We start from the raw sequence: 20057 nt of genomic DNA, 5'->3' as shown, positions 1-20057 counted from the left end.
TTCAGCAAAGCTCCTCAGTGTCACTCTGCTGTCATGCTGAGAAATGGTTGCAAAGACAACAGACAGGAAGACTTGTTTGCTATGTTGTCAGCGTTTACTGATTTCAAGGAAGTCATGTTCATGCTCATCCGGCTGGATGATATGGTATGGTATTACAGAAACATCCCTACCCCTCTGTCTAAGAGATTTTAGTGTGCTCCCACAGACACTTACTTGATGTGACAGGAGATCTGAGGGGTCTGGAAAGCTGGGAGTGTCGTGCCAGGTGTCGGTTGTGTTTACTGGGGGATTCACAGTGCAGTGATGAGAGAAATGAGCACTGGCCACAATCTGCCCCTGAAGTGCAGCTCCAATCAAGGTCCCAAGCACTTCCATGGTCATTCCTAAAGAAGGAAGCACAAATGTGCACTGAGGATGAGAACTCAATTCCTCCACTGTCTGCAAGCTTGCTCATTTGTCTCACTGAAGAGAAATCTCATCAAATCATTTTCTTTTACAGGGAACAAGCAGAAAAAGCAATACCAAGAACAGCAGAACTGGAAGATCAGTAATCCTGTTTCAAGGAAAGAAAGTTTTGTCATCTATTTTCTGATCAGCTTTTAGAAGCCTCCATGGAAAAGCCTCTTTTATATAAGCTGCATGATGGATGCAGCTGAGATTAAGAATCACAAGGCGATAACATAGAAACCTTTCATCTCGAGGACCAGAGCAGAACTACAGTTTAAATGCTGAATGCCATTTTTCCAAGGCAGGACTAGGAGTCATAACATCAGACTTTTCACCTCAAGCTTGACAGTAACTTGTGAAACATTTTTCAAGTCACTTATCTGATCAGACCTTTAGGTTCTCCAACTGTAAAATAAAATGATACTTAAGCTTACATTGGAAGTAATACAACTGCAAAGCTCTTGGAAACAGCAGGTGCTGTTCTTAACTGCCTAAGGCCACGGTCAGGCAGAACTAGCTACCTCAGCCTCAGAGAATGATTCAGATCACTAATACTCCAAGTACCATCAGAACAAAGGATCATCTGAAAAAACAACCAAAGTCTCCATTTGGGAAAGCAAAAATCTAACCATGGGCATCCAGCTCATGCCTCATGTACTCAAAATCAGTCAACAAGGCAGCTAGCTGTTACAGCTCCATTGCAGGTGAGTAATCTGGGTTCTAGACCTTTCTCACCCCAAGGGATTTCAAGCCTACCAGTCCTGTTTCCACACAGTATGGCCACACCCAGCATCCCCATGTCAGGGAGATAAACTGAATTCCTGTCCTGGCTCCAGAGACTATTTATGCATTTTGCATAAATATACATAGGGTTGAATACGTGAACAGATTAGGAACAGGGACAAAGATTCCTTGTTTATGAGGGAGTGCTCTTCTCATTGACCTAAACATCAGGCTTTGTTCTACTTTTTCTCTCTCAGTGGCTCCAGGGATCCCATGCTTCTTTCTCAGAAGCACCATGGGGGATTTTGAAGGGCCACTTCCAGAGCAGTGTTGTGTCCTGGTGGTTTTCATACTCTCTCTGGAAATGGATAGCTATTCCAAAAGCTCCTATGTTTAGGTTTATTCAAGTCCCCTGCTCTATAATAGTCCTCCTAGGTGACCTTGGACACATGCCTTTTGTGTATGCCTGTAAAGGAATAAAAGTACTTCTCCACCTAATGGGAGGTCAATGCACACACACTTCGAGATGTTCAGACAGTGCAGTAATGAGAGCTGTACATAGCTATGGAAGATCAAGTAAGGAAAAGGGAAGAGAGGCTCCCTACGAGGCTTGGATCATTTAAACCATTGCTAGTATGTTCCCAATCAAAGAATGCTTCTGGATGGAAAATTTGAGGCTTCGTGTAACGTTAATTTAAACCAATGGGAAGGAAAAAAAAAAAAGCTTCGTCCCCAAACTTCATATCTAATCTTACTAGCAATGTTACAGTTCAGTCCATACACACAAAAATGCTGGCAGATGGTAGAATTCCTAACCTCAACCTGATTTGAAGTATTTGGACAGAAACTAGTCTCAGTTGGGCCTTGCAGAGCTTCCAAACTGTTGACAACTCAGTGCAAAGGCAATGCACCTAAGTCACACCTTTCATTCAAAACACTACCTACACATTTATAACCTTTATCTAGGGCTCTACGTCTGCATTTTACCAGCACTTGTGTAGAATAAAACTCAGAAGCATCATTAGAGGCAACAAAAATACAACCATTATGAAACCTTATTTTCTAAGAAGTAGCAAGAGCTGAGAAACAGGCAAATTTCAAAGTTTTTGTATGCTCAGAATTTATAATGTATTACTTTCCACCTAAGCCAAGAAAGCTGATCTTTCAGAAAGCAGATCGTACCTTGAAGTAGGTTATGTTTTGCCCAGAATGTAAGTAGGATGTATGTTAAAGCAACTTTGGAATCCAGTATTTCTACCTTGCACTCATAGTAAGGAGCAGGACAAAATTTATAATAAGCAGTTCTGCTTGTCTCCAGTAGAGGGTAATGGATCCTCTGATCCCAATGTTTTTTTAAAAGCACACTTCATACTACACAGCTGTTTTTCTTTAAGCAGTTGAAGAAATGCCTGAGCAACTGACTGCATCCAAGAAAGTCTATCAACAAGAAGAATTCTCTATGAAATCCAAAGAAAGGCAAAAGTGTTTAAGTAAAACACTTGTTAAAAAAAAAGGGGGGGGGGGGGAGGGGGAGATTCTTACATGATCATAACCATTACAAAAAAACTTGGCTCCAAACAAATGTAATTTCAAAATATAAAAAAATACCAACATTTGAAAAGTCAAAACTGTGGTTCATTCTACCACCCTAACTTGGCTTAGGAGAACAGCTGTATACTCGAAAGTTAAACCCTTTCTGAATAATAAAAGGACACTATAAATGTATTACACCTCTCAGCCGTGGAGTTCAACAGCTTTTATGAGCACAAATTTCACATGCCTATAAAGCCTTGCATGGGACTAGCAGATAGGAAAGCACATTTATTTGGATCACAGCCTCTGAAGACATAAAACCAGACAATAGAAAACACTAGGTACATGGATTTAGTTAGTATTTAGGCCAGATGATTCAGAATACAATCAGTGCCAAAGAACATAACACAACTGGAATCTCCTGCTGTTTGGTCCTGTCCTATGACTGCTAGCCCAGACTTTCTCTTGAGCTAGTTGATGATAATGCAAATTACAACTGTTCCATATGGCTGGAAAGGGATTCGGTTTCTCAGAGGATATTGTATCTACGATGTCTGATATGACTTTTTTAGCACTTCTGGCCATTTCATTGTGCCTCTGTAGTCTAGTTTTCAACATACTCAAGCAAGTATGTTGATGGTTAGAAGGACTAATGGAAGAGAAAAGGGATCTTGCCAGGAAGAGAAACCAGATGCAACAAAAAAATTACGAGCTATTCTAAAGCAACACTGAAGGACAAGTTAAGACACAGAAAAGTCTTTCATGTGATACTTGACTCTTTTCTCTTTACCTTGCTTAATGCTGGTGGCCATGAGAGACAGCAATTACATAGTAAAGAAGGTGTGAGAACAGAGCTGAAGTGAGCAAGAAGGGAAGAAACTCTTCTTACATTCAATTTATGATCTGTACAGGAAATCATGAAAATAATTTCATTGCACTTTTCTGGGTCTGATTGATTTGCTTCAAAGCAAAAACTGTCTGGTTTTGATTGTTGAAGAGCCAGAGATTCGGTCTAGAAGCCGTCATTCTTCTAACTAATACAGTCAGAGCACCAGTTATATTACAGCAAGATCTGTCCTTAAACTACCTGGTATATGTTAGAATTAAATAAACACAGATTAAATAAAAAGAGAGATTTCAGTTGGTGTGAACATGCATACAAAATTACTCTCCTTTTTTGGTAAGGTTAACTGTCTTGGTTTTGAGTCCTAGAATTTATTCAGAGAAAGCATTTTTTTTATAACATGAAACACATAAACCTAAGGAAGGAAGGAAGGAAGGAAAGAAAATACCCAAAATTACTTTCACACTTTCTTTAACTGAATGTTAGAGAAGATCAGCACTTTGTTTTTTCCCCTACAAATCACCTTTAAATGAGATCATTATTCCCTACCCTGGCTTGGGTAAGAGTGATTTTTATTTTGTCTGGCTAACAATAAACCAAAAAGAGTTTATAGCTAATCAGACAATTTGAGACAATAAAACATTAACGTCTCCTATTTAGCTAGAAAAAAAAAAAGGAAGCATTTACAAGACAAAATATTTTTCATCAAATATTAAAAATGTAATATAAAAGTCCAGTTTAGGGACACAAACCATTAGGAACTTCCTATAGATAAAGAAGGATTTTAAATAAAACTCAGCCCTAATCCACACAAGAAAGACCAGATCACACTCACGGTATGCTGTTGCAGAATCTCTCTCCTTCTGGTCTGTGCTGAGAAACATGGTGAGGGCAGAATATGGTACTTGGAATAACTATACAAAGAAAGAACATAACTTAGGATATGTCAGGGTAAACGCCGTATTCCTGTGATATCCAGGAAAATGGTTTAATGTGACCTTGGAATTAGCTTGTTTAGAACATTGTATTTTTTTAGCACAATGACCGGTCTTTTCTTTCTGATTTGTAAAGCATATAAAAGGAAAAAACAGTATCTTTCATAATACAAATAATAAATAATAAATTGCCTAGAGGCTTTTCCTTCATGCTGGGCTCCTTCAGCTTCCTTGGGAAAATGTCCTTCATAGCTAGGCTATAAAGCATCTAGTTTTCTTTGCACTAGTTCCTAGCTTGAGCTAACTAACAGGAAAGCAAGACCATAACACTTTATTCAAGCCAGGAGACTCTATAAATCCCCCAAATTATTTCAAATATTGGTCTCACTATGTAATTCCAGGAGATAATTGTGAAAACTACTTTATCTTCAGCACCATTTGCCACACACTCCTTACTTTGAGTTAAGAATAGGTAGAAACACCCGATTGCTATGTCCATGCACTGACAAAAAAGTAGATGAGGAGTGTTGCTTGTTTGTTTTTACAGCACTCTATCTAGCATGCAGTTGATACCTTGCTGTAAAATCTTGGTGGAAACAATGCACTGGTAATATTTATTGCAATACTGGGTAAATGAACCCCACTTTTACTGCAGGAAAGGCCTTATGTCCAGTAGTACTTCATTGAGAATAACTATTGAACATTAAAGGCTTGACCTTTTGGGTGGTCATGATGTGAGTGGGACCCTGTTCTCATTGCGTTGAGCTACGATAAAAATAACTTCTAAAATCCTGGAACACCATACATGCCAAACTCTTGGACTATTGTGAAGTGGAAGTGGGATGTGAACCTGCTTGAACAATCAAGTTCTCTGTGGCATTTCCACCACCACAGAGATCTGTAGCCAGGCAAACTAAGTCTTGTAATCTGCATTCTACTCCATTCATACAAAATGCATTTCTGTTCATCTCCATCAAACATGGAAAGTGTATACGTTTTCAAAGCTCTGCCATGGAAAACCTGTGGTTTTCCTTCAAAAGAGAGAGGGAAGAAAATTATTTTAAGCCATTATGAATGTTTTCTGCACCATTTTTCTACAGAGGAAGCAAAGGACTTTGGGAAACATTCGATCTTAACGCAGGAATACAGAATTCCCAGGTCCGACAGATCTGTAAACAGGAGAAAAGCCAAAGTCAAATAAGAAATATAAACATTTTAAATGTCTGGGAACCCCTTTTTCACAACATGTTCCAGTGAAATTCAACCAGCCAGGATACACTCTGCCAATTGCAATGTAGCTCTCCTACTTCCAGTCCTACTCTGCTGTGCAATACTGCTTTACCCAGAAGATACCTTGTTTTACTTTGATATTGGCTACAAGGCAAAACAGGGTGATGCAACCCCTACATGCACTGTATAGAATGTGTCAGAGAAGTTCTTTGTGATCTGATGAAATGATGGCTTCTGCATATATATTGCAAGTTCTGTACTGTAAAATTAAAACATTCATGAGCTCAAACTCTTCTATCCAGGCAAAAATACCATGATGACTACTGTCAGTACTATTTCAGCTCTGGCACCCTGATTTTTCATTGCCTCCTAGCTTGAGTCAAAACACCCAGAACTAGAGCCACAAACCTACTTGGTCTCCTAATCTGCTCCTGAAAATAGAAGTTACAAGAAGTTAGATGTCTAACTGGAATTGGGAATCAAAATGTCTCTGTGGATCTATACAGGAACCAGATGAGTATCTAGGGGCACTGCCAATGAAAGTGATTGGAGGTAATCTGTCTGAATTAGCAGGTCATTTGTCAGAGAAAGCATTGGCAGAAACCATCAACCAGCAAAGGGTTTGATAAAAGAACATTTACCTACCCCTTAAACTCACTAGAAGTTTAAATCAAATGTAAAGTTTTGGTAAATCTCAGTGTACTAAATCTGAATGCATTAACATAGACAGAAAACAAGCGAGTTACTGCTGAGAACATCATGACCTGTAATCTACTTACTGTGGTCAGTGCCTGGAAAAGGCAGTAGAAAGTCAGGTACCATGCAACTCTTCCCGATACAAAAGGAGGCAGGTACCACATAAAAAAATAAGACACTACTGTGAAGGGTGTACATGCCAGCATCCTGCAAAGAAGATTAACACATGTCAACAATCTCAACATAATGATAACAAAGCACATTAAATTTTCCTGCTAATAATCAATATAATGCAATTTATTTTATGTGCAGTTTTTCTAACTACAATAATGCCTTGTTTTTAAGTATTAAACATTAGCATGCATTAAATACACAGATTCATATAAAATGTATACAAGTACTTCCATAAAATGGAAAAACCCCAGCAAAGCTGAAGGAAAAGAGCTATACTTAATATCCCACTCAGAGTCAATTTCCTTGCACATGCACTGTAACAGCATACCTATATTGCCATTCCTTAGTACACGTCTCAGACTACGCCTTTATTAGAAAGGACCACTGAAAACTAAGCTCTATTGTCACACGTCTTCTCATACTTCAGCAATTTTTACATAAGCCTACTTATTACCAAGCATTCCCTCTTCCAGTTTTAATGCCTTCAGTTTTCCTCTCAACTTAGCCTCTTCATTGCTACTTCAAGCAAGTGCAAATACTTTGATACACTTAAAAATGCTGAAACCAGCATAAAAGGTAATGAACAGCCCACTGCAAAAGTTCCTACAGTCTGTATCTACTTGGGTATATGATAATTTGCTCCATTTAACTCAACACCAAAACTCCTAATCACTTCAAACACAAAAGGATCATTTTCTAGTGAGGAAGGTGGCTTTAAAAAAAAGAACCACAGAAACTTAAATTCCAGACATTGCCATTAGTTACATTAGTCTAAAAATTATTACAGGCACACAACAGTTGTCAAACTCCATGATATGGAAGAAGTGGTCAGATGTTATTATTTCCTAAAAGTCTGGGCTGCATCAGCATCAGGGCTTTCCTGTATTCTTGTAAATCAGACATTAAACAATGTAATTAGATGACAAGATCCCAACAAAAAATATGCAAACACATAAAAGAGAAAACAGATTAATCCCTTCACAACAGCACTACTGACATTGGGGGTCAGCTGATTATTTTGCAATCGTGAACTGAAAACCTGGAATACAAAAGAGTAATGTGGGTAAATAGTTTAGTAAAACAATGGCTTTCCCACACTGCTCTTTGGGAGGGGCAGCATCACTGGGAGCTGAGCATTTACACGGAAAGTGCCAGGTTCTGGTATTCTCTGTCCCTTCGGTCCCCAGGCCACAGTTCATCCACAGCTGCTTAGCAATGGAAAACACAAATAAGGGTAAAATCCTAACACATCTCAGGGAATCTACCTTCCTCTCCAAAAGCATGAGCTCTTCCAGACTGGTGTCAAGACGGAGTCACCATAGTAAAATATTTTCATAGTCAATTTTTCATGCAACTTTTCAGCAATAACCCTCTTAGTATTCTTCTCCCCTTCCATCCTCTTTCCATATTTTCCTTTCCTCATTAATGTGAGTTTTCAGAGCCTTGCTGAAGTTGCTGAGTATCTGATTGTCTACCATTATCTCCTTTGACAAAATATTTTACCAGGTTTGTGTATTTCAAGTCAGTGTCTGCTTATGCCTTTTAAACACATTACATAAAAGAGACCAATAGTAATTTATGACTTATTATATTGAGTACAGTATTAAGCTATAGTTAAATGTTGCCTTCTTTACTAATGTTCTTGCTTTGCTGGCAAGCTTTTCTGACTGAGCCAATTCTATTGCTTCACTATATATACTTCAGAAGTCAGAATAATTTCAAAATACTGAAGTATTTTTAAGCTATCAGAAGACCCGTTTTTGCTTTGTATAAATATGGTCTGACCTCCAAAGTGTAGGAACAAAATTCCCATGAAAAAATTACCATTTCCAAAAAAACAGACAAAATACTTCTGGAAAGAAGTTTGGTGAAAATATTAAAGCTGGGTTAGATAAGTACTTTTTCTGTAAGAAGTGCAAGTTGTACAGTAGTTGGTTTACAATGTAAAGGGCTGATAAGTTCATGCTTGTGCTAGGATGGGAGTTACTGTAACAATGATTTAACACTAACAATAAACACATGTATTTGCAGTATTTTCAGAGAACTGAAAAAAAAAAGGCATCAGAATATGTCTAATTGCATTGTATAAAAATGTCATCATTTTGGTTTTGGATAACTTTGTTACTCGGTTAATTCAGCGCTCACTAAAAATCACTCCATTTATCTGGCCACAAACCAAATCCTGAAAAGAGAAACAGTAGCAAGCTCCTCTTTTCCCATGGGGCTCTTGACAAAAAGCTTAACTTTGACCTGAAGGCCCTGTTCCTACCGGGGCCAAGAGCAGCTGATCTCGTCCTTCTTCCAACATGTACTTGCCTTCTATCCTTCGTCAGATATAAGCTGCCCACGGACAAGTTTCTGTAGCCCTAAAACCATATGACAGCAAGAGAACCACCAGCTAAAAAATTGAATTTTTCCATGAATATTCAACTTCTTTGCCCAGGATACCACATTTAATCTTAGATTTTTGTTGTGAATCAAGTTTGGGGGTTATATGAATTCAAAGTTTGTAATGAATTCAAAATACCTTACAATACATCCTTATAATGCATGAGATAGAGCAGTGATGAAAGACTCCCTGTTTCACAAACTACTCAGTCACCCCTTGACTTCTAAAATATAAAAAAAACAACAAATAAATGCCCTATGGCATAGATGAGCTTGGGTTACTCTAACATGGACCAACCCTTTTCAATTTTCTTGCTTCACACCTGTCAATCTCCTTCCTATATGAGTAACCTTAATTCTTCTAACCTCTCCTTATAGCACATGGACAGCACATGCACAAGGGTACTAGCTAGAATGCATACAAGGGGTAAGTATGTCACAGTGAAACATCACACTGTCCCTTTAGAAATGCCGATCAAAATGTTCTAGCATCTCATTCATTATAAAAGTCATGGTGATTTTTTAATTAAGTATTTTGGTTACGGGGATGTAAGAGAAGCAGGACCAGAATGACTGCTGTAAGGAAGAATGTAACAGAGTGTCAGGGCAGTGCTGGTTCCCCAGCCCTTCAATGCCACTGTGTCACAATCTGTCCCATGTGTATGCACACATACTTTACTGAATGCAAGGGCCTAGACAATTAAAAGTTAACGGAGCTCCTGGAAGGCTCATGTGGGAAGTGAAGGCACACTAGGACACAAGTAGAAACAAGTTCCAACTTTGTGGAGGAGTGAAGCCAAACTAAAGAAATCTAGACAAAGATGAAAATTCAACCACAGATTCAAGAAAGTTTTAGATCTGAGCTTTCAGTTTTGTTAACAATGCAGCATTTTGGCTTTATTTGTTTGCGTCTCCAGTGGTAGAAAATCTCTTCAGTGTTTTCATGGGAAACAAGTGAAAGGAAAATAGATGGCATGACAATTTTTCTTTTTTATTTTATATATGTAGAATGAATACAATCACTGTTGTCTGGGAAACAGGCAAAGAAAAATAATATTCTCATATACATATATATATATGTGTGTGTGTGTGTGTAAATATATGTACACATTTATGCTTACCAAGGCATGAGCCGGCCAACTTTTGTCCATCTACTTTTGCTAATAAAAAAGCCAGCAACAGGATCAGTAACTGCACCTGAGGCTTTGCCAACGAACAGCACCAAAGAGGCATGAAACGGAGTAATCTGAAAGTACAAACAGAATACTGTAAACAAGAGCCATTGTTTGACAATACAATGAAACAGCATAAAGCAACTTTCCAGAAAAAAACCTCAGTGTTTTAAAGAATAATGATAGTTCATTTACAAAACATGTCTGCTGCTCTCATAGAAATTACTATTGGTTACCCGTGGCAAACAAATGAGACATTGAGACAGGCACCATGCAAGAAGGGATTAGAGGGGAAAAGTGCAAGGAATGAGAGCCTATGAATACATTTAGAACTAGGAAAATGACTCAGTCAAATAGTAAACTAAAGTCCTTGTTTTAGTCATAAAACCTGACAGAGTTCCTCTGTAATTACCCCCTCACTTTGTTCCCCACACGGCCCCATTTCCCCATATCTTTATCTTGACCTGATCTAGAAAAAAGTAGAGGGAGCTGTTTACATGCATTCATGCTTTTTTATCTCCTAAGATTACCAACAAGGCTGCCAACTGGTGGCACGTGCCTGTGGAAGAGCTTGTAGCACAGCAGACTTTATTGACTCAGAACTGAACTGTGTAAGGCACATCTGTTCAAATTAAAGTTGCCAGCACATGTCCCACAAATCTCACTTGAAAAATGTTCACGGATTACATAAGAATAAAATGGCCAAGTAGAAAAACCTTTGAAGTTAACCCAGGAGGACCATACTTAAGTGCCTATATAGAAATACAGTTTATCCCAGGCAACATAGTTATTTTTCACATGTATCTGTACAGATCTTAGGAATTCGTATCACACAAAGGTTAAAAAAAGTGGGTTCTCTTCCAAGAGCTCAGTTCATGCCACTGAAACTATAGGCCTTTAAAATGTCACTGAAATCTATATAAACATGAACATTCCTCAAATCAGTTATCAAGAGAGCGAGAGACAGCTGGAACAGCCTATGCAGCTTAAAGAGCAGCAGGAGACAAAACCCCTTCATCTATATGCTTCTTCATGCTATCAGTGCTCCAACGCAGTGGGAAGCCTGGCAAATGCAGCTGATGCAACACCAAGCTTGAGCTAGTATCCCCTGCTTTCCTACAGAGCTTATTGCCTCCTAGGCAGCATCACATGGCTTCCATCTGGGGCAGGTTCCCTGCCTGCAGAATTTGCTGTAGGTATTCCCTCAGAAGTGAAAGAAGGAAGCAATAATCTCTGAATGTCCTGGATGACCTTTGTAAAAGGCAGATGCTATGCACTTGTGTAATCACACCTGTTAAATTTTAGCCCAAATTAGGTGAAATTGCAAGGGCAGCCAATCTTCCTAACACCACCACCTCCAAGACACATATTTCAACCTAGAAAGCTTATGAACAGGGAAGGATTGGGAAGGGTAGTCTCCAGCAGCTAACGACAGTGGCTCTCCGAGCATCCTGTTGCTGCAGGGTAGGACAAGGCTGGGATGAGCATTATGCTGTGTCCCACAGCAGTTTGCTGACATTCACCTCTTCCACCTTTGTTGACTTGTGCCCTCCTACAGCCAAGGTGGCAAGTAGCCCACCAACCCTGGGGCAGACTTGCCATGGGGGCTGCATTGGAACTGCTCAGAAGTCCCTACTGCTTCTCAAGGGACAGGTCAGCCAAAACAAGAACAAAATAGCAGTCAGAAAGATACAGGGGTTGAAATGCTGCAGTTATGAGGGACACAGACAGAAAACTTCAAATTAGGTGGGTTTTGCATTGGTGTTTTGTTCAGATAACTTGAATAGACAGAAAGGAAGTGGATATTAGATAAACAGAGGTGGAAGAAAGCCTTGAGGAAAATTAGAACCTCTTTTATGTTAGGAGTGGAGTCTGCGTGGTCACCCTGTCTTCATCATCAGTATGGGCTTATACATCCCTTGGCTGCCTTTTCCTAGCCCCTAAATCTAGACAGTGTCTGTCACCACCAGTGCCAGAAACTTCTCAGTGTTAATAAAATACAAAATAAAATATGTTAAATTCACCCATCTCGAAAGGAATAAAGACCAGGATCCTATTATCAGAGGTTTTGGTGTTTTCTAGTAATTTGACTCAAGGATCCTGTGTGGTTTGGAGTTACATTTATATGTCTGTAGTTCATACAGGTAATTTAGATGGAACGTGGAATTCAAAGGGGAAAACTGTAAGCTACAGAAAGTGAATGCAAATGTAATTTTCTTAGAAATGATCCAGATTATGTATGAAAGATTATACCTAGCAAGTTTCACAGTCTCTCAAAGAGCTAAAACAGTTAGGCCCTCTCAGTGGGCAAGAATTAAATCCAGGTAGTGACTACAAAATTACATGCTCTCCCCTGAAAACGGGTGGAAGAAAACCACAGGATTTCAGAGCTGTTTATCAGACCTTGAAATAAATCCCGTCCCTGTAGGATTACTTCAGAGAACAAACCAAACCATCAAGGAACAAATAATTAAGCCCCTTAATGAAGTAGTAAGTGTATCACTACAAACATTAAGCAAAATTATTGGGTTTCAGTAGGAGCTTGTTAACAAAATAATTACTATTACGTCATTTCTTTACGTAGTGTGCAAAAATGCAAGAATGGGACCCCAGCTTTCTGGACACTCTACACAAACATATAAAGAAATAAACAGACCCTAGCTTCAAGAATGTTCAATTTATGTGATAAGCAGAGAGTGGGGAAATTGGCATATTTATAAGAACCCTGGAAAAATTGTATTAGTGTCTTTCTCATTCAGTTCATGCTTCATCATCTCCAGTGACTTGTATTGCCATCCTTGATATGAGTGTGAAACAGCTGTAGTCAGAGCTGCATCTCCAAGTTACCTGCCTCCAACTCCTCAGACTCCACACCATCCACTTGACACCTTTGACACTGCTGTCCAAAACTGGCCCCGTTGTAGATCTTGTGACTTTGATCTCAACAAGACACTCAAGATCTCAGTTTTACATGCCAGTCTTACTGTGTTGCCAGTTTAAGTCACACCTCAGCTTCTGATATCAGACTTTTATAGGAAAACCATAAACCCAATCTTTCAGAGACCTCCACTCCCCAAGTCATGACATCCTGTATTTCTACATCTTAAATAGCAAATGGATAATGATATCTGATCCAGAAGGTCCTGTTCTTTACAGCAAATAAAAACAGTCGTCAGTGCTGAAAGCCACTCATGTAGTTTCAGTTACAGCTGTTCTTGGGGTCCCTGGAATATGGCCTCATCTCCCTAAAATCCTTTTTTCTATCCTATAATACTTTTATCTCTCCCACCTAGGTGCCACACAGACATACAAGACAATCCAAAACACTAAAAAATGCTTATGGATTGATTTTCTTTGTTTCTCTGCTGTCCTGAAATCTAGCTGGAGCAGCTGAAAGTCAGATGAATGGGATGACTCCTACTGCTTTGTTTTACCAGGTCTGCTTCTGCACCAGAAAGCCACAGACCAGAAGCAAAGAACCTTCAGGAAGGATAACTCAGCTTTCTTTACAAAGAAATTATCCTAGACAAACCAAATAAAATTTACGTGAAACTATGTCGACTACTGGGTGCAACTGCAGTGATTTTTAACTAAACCAAATGAACAAAGCTTCACAACCTCAGACAGAGAACTGCTTTTTCTTGTGTCTGCAAATGTGAACGCTCTACAGTGCCTAAGGCTCTATTAATGATCCCAAAATAAAAGCGAACAATGGCCACTTCAAGACAGAAAGGAAACTAGTGAAAAAAAAAGAAAAAAAAAGTATTTCCAGATAAGTTTATGGAGTTTCCAGGATGCTAAACAGCTAGAGACAATGATAACAAGACAATGATAACAAGGCAATTTAAAAGCTTTTTCAGCTAATTCACCTTTTATCATTCCAGGGACATTGCTGACAACATCAGAGTTGAGGTAAGTCTACAATCTGTAAAGGTTTCTTGTGCTACTTACATGGGCTATATCTAGCAGGTAGATCTGTAGGAAGAAAGCAGCAGCACTCCCTGCCACTTGATTTGGGGCACCTCCTATTGCATAGCATATTTTGCCGCAAATCGAGAGCCTGTATTCCTGTTCAAGATGAAGCAGAACAAATGATGAGAAAAACAAGGTACGCAAGTTAAAAGTTACATAAGTCAGGAGGTTAAAGTCTAAGGTTAACACCAAATTCAGGTATTCGCTTCACAGGTGTTCGACTAATAAATCCATATGCCCTCAACCCCTATCACCAACAGGCATTTGGATGCTCATTGCTTTGATTTTTAACGGTTTTGTTCCTTAATTCAGTCCCTAAAACCAGATTACAGTGTCCCTACAAAGGAAGCTGGACTTACCTACCTGCTTCTCGCAAGCTATTAAAAAGGAAAAAGTCTACAAACAAGCAAGAAGTAGCAAAGAAGTGCACATACTGTTACACTATTTTCTGAGCTTAGTTTTGTCTTTGAATGTTTAATTCAGATTTTTTTAAAGGTTGAACACATTCTAAAAAACCCGATTTCTTATATCAATCTTTCAGACCATAATAATTGATATATACTCTCATACCATAGTAATTAGACAACATCGACAGAAGGAAAGTTCCACAGTCAAATGCAGACTGAATAGATCCCAAACATTTGAGCTCCATTCCTTTCTTACTTTGTCACAAAACACTGGTGTCACCCTGGCAATGTCACTTGACTTTGTACATCTTCCTTTTGATTTGACTTTCCTATATCTTTTGTGAAAGTTGGCATAATAGGGAAAATTATTTTAGGGCACAAGTCCTCTTTAGGAAGGGCTCTAAGCCATTCTAGGCATGTTTAAAAGTTTTTGCAAAACTGTGCTTTCTCATTTGCCTTTTGGTGCTTGAAAAGGACTGTAAGCATCCAAGAATATTCTCTAACAGAATTGCCAAATAAGAGTAAGATAAAAGCTGAAAATAAGGTTTCATAACAGTAATTAAAAGACAAAAAATGCACAGAGTCTAATAGAAATTCTAATGAAGAACACTGTGTTTTCCAATAGTAGAAGTTCAGAATACTGGAAAGCCTTTAAAAAAATCTTAAGACTTAATTTCATGCCATAAATTCAAAATACAGGAAGAAAATGACTGTTCATTAATCTTGTATTCCTTTCAAAGGGACAACATATCCAACCTGAATTTAGACTTTTAGGCTTTCAAACCCTCTTTAAAGACTGCTGTCAGCAGGAACCAGGAAACATGAAGGGAAGCAGCAATATTAATCCTGGGTCTGCCCTCTCTCTGAACTGACTACACAAGCCCTTAATTCTTACATTAGATCAGGATAAAAATAGACATACAGTAATGAGACCCACCACAATGATAATATTCTGATACATGACCTAGCTTCTGAACATTTTTAAATTTACTAAGTACCATCATCTTTACTACCTAATAGAGTTTTGATAAGTTTTAGACTTCTAGACAGAGCCTTTCAACATCTAATAATTTTCCTTTGAACTGTTTTATCTGAGTGGGTGTGGACAAGCAAGCACAAGTATCAGGACTCTTTCCTTTTTGTGTTTTCACAAAGAAAGATGGGGTGGCATCCCATTACTATGGCCAAGTAAAATGGACAGTGTCAGAGCACGAGCTGCAAAATGGTATTGCCACAGCAGGCCTCCGAATTGGCAATTTTCTTCTGTCCAGGAAAAAAAAAGGGTGGTAAACAGTCCCAAGACAGACTTCATCAGAACAATATACTGATTAATTTGATAAGAGATTTTAAACACAACAAACAGACTATGTACATATTTGCTGTACAAAGTAACTCTCTATTTTTCACACATAAGTCCTATTAAATGTGAGCTTTACTAGACTTGTGGGGTCTATAGTATCTTGTTTGCTCGACTCACAACACGGTCCTCTTGAGCTTTGCTCCAGGGGCTGTGTACTTTTAAACTTTATGACACTGTTTTATTTTTTAATCATTCTCTTCTCCTAGCCTTACCTCCATCCTCCCAGAAATTAAATTACTGTAAAAGTTTATTTTCCTTTGATACCTTCCCTTCTGATCTCCAAGCATTGGCAAGATGACATCCAGCTGAAATCAAGAGACATAAACCACTGCTATGTAAATCCTGTAACCTGCTCCACCCGCAAAACAAGCTAAGAAAACCTTTTAGATCCATAATGCTGCTTTCCCACTTATTTTCCCTAGTAGCTGTCATAGAATCACAGAACGGTTTGGGTTGGAAGGGACCTTTAAAGACCCCTGCCATTCACAGGGACATCTTTCACTAGACCAGGTTGCTCAAAGCCCCATCCAACCTGGCCTTGAACGCTGCCAGGGATGGAGCATCCACAATTTCTCCAGGCAACCTGTTCCAGTGCCTCACCACCCTCACAGTGAAGAACTTCTTCCTTATGTCCCTCTTGCAGTTTAAAACCATTGCCCCTTGTCCTTTCAACAGCTAAGGCCATGATAACACAGAAAAAGTAAATGCCTCTATATAATATACATGATTCCAAAATATTTTTATAACACAAAGAATGTTAAGTTCTTAAGTGTTAGTCTAATTAAAGTTGTGGTACAGGAAACAGTCAACCAAGATCTAAACTTACAGGCTGTAGGCAGTACCCCTGTCTTTACATCAGTTTCGTGGGGATAAAATTTACAGTCTTAATACATTTTTTTTTAAGAAGTCTTACTGTGATTCCACACACCCCCAGGATGCTGCTCAGCTACTTTCTGAACCACAGTCCCAGATCACCTTGAAGCAAAGTTAATAGTTTAGTCACAGCAGTAGTTAAGTTTTCACTACATTTTGTTTATGAATGTCATTTTCAGAATAAAACAAGCTGTCAGATAGACATAGCATACAGAGGTGTCCTGTTCAGTCAGCCACAGAAATGCAGGGAATCGGCAGTTCATGAACTTCCTGAAATGGAGGTTACAACCTGATCACTGTTCAATACCTGTTTTCCTTTTATTATGCCTAATTACTTTTGGAACTCATTTGTACATTAAGCCATAATACACCACAGCAGTTCTACGTGTGAATGACAGGTACAGTGAAAGGAAATGTCACTGCATTCATTGCAGATCTGCTGTCTCGTAATTTCATCAAGTGCCCCTGAGTTTCTCTCTGCTGAGGAATAATCATTCAGACTCTACATTCGGATATCTCTTTCCAAAAGCAGCAGCCCATAATCTATTTTGACTCTCCGTATTGAAGTTATATTGTAATCACCACCTTTTCTACCTCAGTACCCTATGTCACAGCGGTAAAAATGAAGGTACATCTCCGCACCGGTAAAGCTGAAACATTTCCATCTTTCCAACTTCCTGGGCTTACAGTTTAAGAGTAGAAAAGATACACGTGGCAGCTGTCTGTTACAGTAAGTCCCCCAGCCTTGGTTAGTTTTACATGATATTGCTAATAAATGATACCAGAAACTGTCATGAGAAGGATAGCATTGCACTTGTGCAGAGCAGTGTGACCAAGAGCAGTACACTGGCTATGAGCAACTAAGAGGGTTCTTCTCTTAAGGCTGGATTTCTCTGCTGCATTGCTTCCTCAAGCAACAGAAACTGCTTGATTTCTGTGAAATCCAATGAAAGCTTTTTCACCTGTGTAAGTTTGTCAGTAAGCTTAAAGCAGACTCAAAAAATTCACTAGAGATGTGAACATGTAGGCAGTGGTCAAATAATGAACAAAATACAAAGTATTTACAATGAAAATTTTGTTTTGAGACCCCTGTGGTGTAGTTGAATGTCAACATCAAATTACTTCTACAAGCTTTAGAAGAAATGTGAGAGGATGGGGTGGGAAGCAAGAGAAAGGAAGGTCAAATGAAGTTATAAGGGGTTTTTTTCCTCAGATTAACTTGACAATTTTGTACTACACCTGCCCCCATCATATCAAAGTTAATTGTGTTTCTTAGGTAAACCAAGAAAGCATAATAGCTGAGGTTTGATTTTGTTCCTTACTCTTCTATTTAAGTTTAAACATTGTTATAAAAAATTAATGCAGCTTGTACACTATAGTTCCTTTATTTTTAATTCTCTTATAAGTTAAAACCATACTTTTTATTGCTTGTAAATTTTCCCTTCCCCACCAGAACAGAAGTTGAATACAATGTTTGTAACAGATCATCCTATTTCTAAAGAAAGTATTTAAGCACATTGAAAACAACTCTGCAACTGTGTGAAGATACTGCATGAACACTATGGGCATAGGAAGCAGCCACATTTTCTCCTAAGCTATTCTTTATCAGTTGAGTCCAGAACTGAACCAACAAGTAATTTAAAAGCAGTAAGGAGAGAGAGCAAAACCTGTGACTCAAAGATAAACACTAGTCTAGGTTTATCTGAGAAACAATGAAAATGTAGCTAATGAGGAGCAGCTTTTGACTCCGCTTTTCTCTCAATGTAGAATTAACACTGGTAATGTTTCTGTTCTGTGAGTGACCGTACAACTGCCTCTTAAAAACATGAGTGCGATAGTCAGAGGTGGCATCCCAGGTCCCTCATACCAAGTATCTCGAGGACTGTTTTCAGGTTTTTTAGTGACATCAGTCCACCCCTGAGTGGAAGAAGTAACAGGAGCAGGGCTTAGGGTGCAGACACCTAGAAGGGGCATATGAGCAAGGCAGGATACAGCAGTCCTTTCCCAGGATATTCCTTCAGCTGCCAGCAACACAGTGCTGAGGGGCTATGTGAGCCAAAACCGGTGTATCTCTGTTTAATATCTTTAGATTTCTCCCATGAATTCACTCAGATGCTTTCTGAAAACAAAAATTCAAGCCAGAACAGCACGCGCCCACAGCGCCCTATGAGCTCCATGGCTTGAACGCCCTCCACCACCCCGTGAAAGGTTACCTCGGCCCCTCTGTTTCGAAGCTGTCCCTTCCCAGCCTTACCAGATGCTCTCTCCAGAGCCACGGAGCGAGGGGGGGGTCCTCACTCACCTCCCACCTGCCTCTCTGCTCCTACCTCGGCAAGCACCGAGTCCGAAAAGGAAGCATTTAGATACCCTCTCACTCGCAAAGCTGGTCTGGAAGTTCGGCGTTGATGAGGCATCCCGAAGAGGGTGAACCCCTCCCGCCTCACCTCTCCTGTCACCCGTGGTACCCCACCTGCCTTGACCGGAGAGACAGCCCGGGAGGGAAGAGAAAGTGGAAAGGCAACGAGCTTTTTCCTGCCACCGAAGCGGACAGTGAACATCGCATGGCGTACTCGAGGGAAATGACTAGAGTCGCACGGAGCTTCTCGGTGAGCGAGAAGGGAGGGGGGGGGGGGGGGGGTGGTAAGGGTTGAAGAGCTATTTCAGGTACCTTCCGAGACAGGCAGCGCCGCGCAAGAAACGCCACACAGAACACGGCAGCAGCAACTTCAGGCTGCCCCAACACCCCCCCCCCCCCCCCTCCCCGAGAGTGCCCATCCCCTTCCCCGTAACCCACCCGCAATTAATACAAAAACCCAGCGCGCCGAAGCAGGAGGGCGCGGGCGGCACCGCTCCGCACGCCCCGAACCCCAACCCCGCTCTCACCCCGGGGCTGTGGCCGAGGGGCTCCTCAAGCCCCCCGAGGGCCGCCTTTCCCCGTCCCCAGCCCCTTACCTCCTCCTCCGCCGGGCGCTCCGGGGTGTCCTTCGCGGCCCCCGCCATGGCAAAGCGGACAGCCCACCCCCGTCCAACACCTGCGTGCCCGGGGCGGGGCGGCGGAGGGAAGGAGAGGGACAGCGGGTGGCGGCCTCCCTCACCCTCACGCAGCGCCCCGGAGGGGCCAAGGCGCGATCGCTGCCCTCCAGGCTCGGGAGGGGAGATTCCCCGAGAGAGGAGCCCGCTTCGGGCGAGGGCTGCACAGCCGAGTCCGCCGAGCCCCCTGCGGGCGGCAGGGACCCCCCCTCACCCTCCGTCCCTCCATGCCACTTCCACTGCGGAGAGGAGCGGGGCAGCTCCCCGTCGCTC

General features: G+C 40.5%; 1 protein-coding gene across 5 annotated transcripts in view; it reads right to left on the bottom strand.

The window, feature by feature from the left end:
• Nucleotides 1-20037, bottom strand: part of MFSD2B (MFSD2 lysolipid transporter B, sphingolipid) — a 103682-nt gene extending 83645 nt beyond the window's left edge. For 2 of the 5 annotated variants that reach the window (XR_007508294.1, XM_049818453.1), the window contains exons 1-6: nucleotides 16146-16782; nucleotides 14094-14210; nucleotides 10092-10216; nucleotides 6492-6615; nucleotides 4383-4461; nucleotides 214-383 (exon numbers count right to left, since the gene is read on the bottom strand). Coding sequence is in view for 4 of the 5 variants with exons in the window: in XM_049818453.1 (XP_049674410.1) it covers nucleotides 214-383; nucleotides 4383-4461; nucleotides 6492-6615; nucleotides 10092-10216; nucleotides 14094-14210; nucleotides 16146-16364 (834 nt within the window). In the remaining variant the exon portion in view is untranslated. Of the gene's footprint in view, nucleotides 1-213; nucleotides 384-4382; nucleotides 4462-6491; nucleotides 6616-10091; nucleotides 10217-14093; nucleotides 14211-16145; nucleotides 16783-19706 lie in introns of those variants that run through there. The other 3 variants (XM_049818454.1, XM_049818455.1, XM_049818456.1) reach the window with 3 other exon arrangements.
• Nucleotides 20038-20057: the final 20 nt, after the last annotated feature.

The sequence above is a fragment of the Accipiter gentilis genome, chromosome 16 (assembly GCF_929443795.1).
Source record: "Accipiter gentilis chromosome 16, bAccGen1.1, whole genome shotgun sequence".
In the NCBI taxonomy this organism is placed as follows: domain Eukaryota; kingdom Metazoa; phylum Chordata; class Aves; order Accipitriformes; family Accipitridae; genus Astur; species Astur gentilis.
This window is presented reverse-complemented; position numbering and strand designations above follow the sequence as displayed.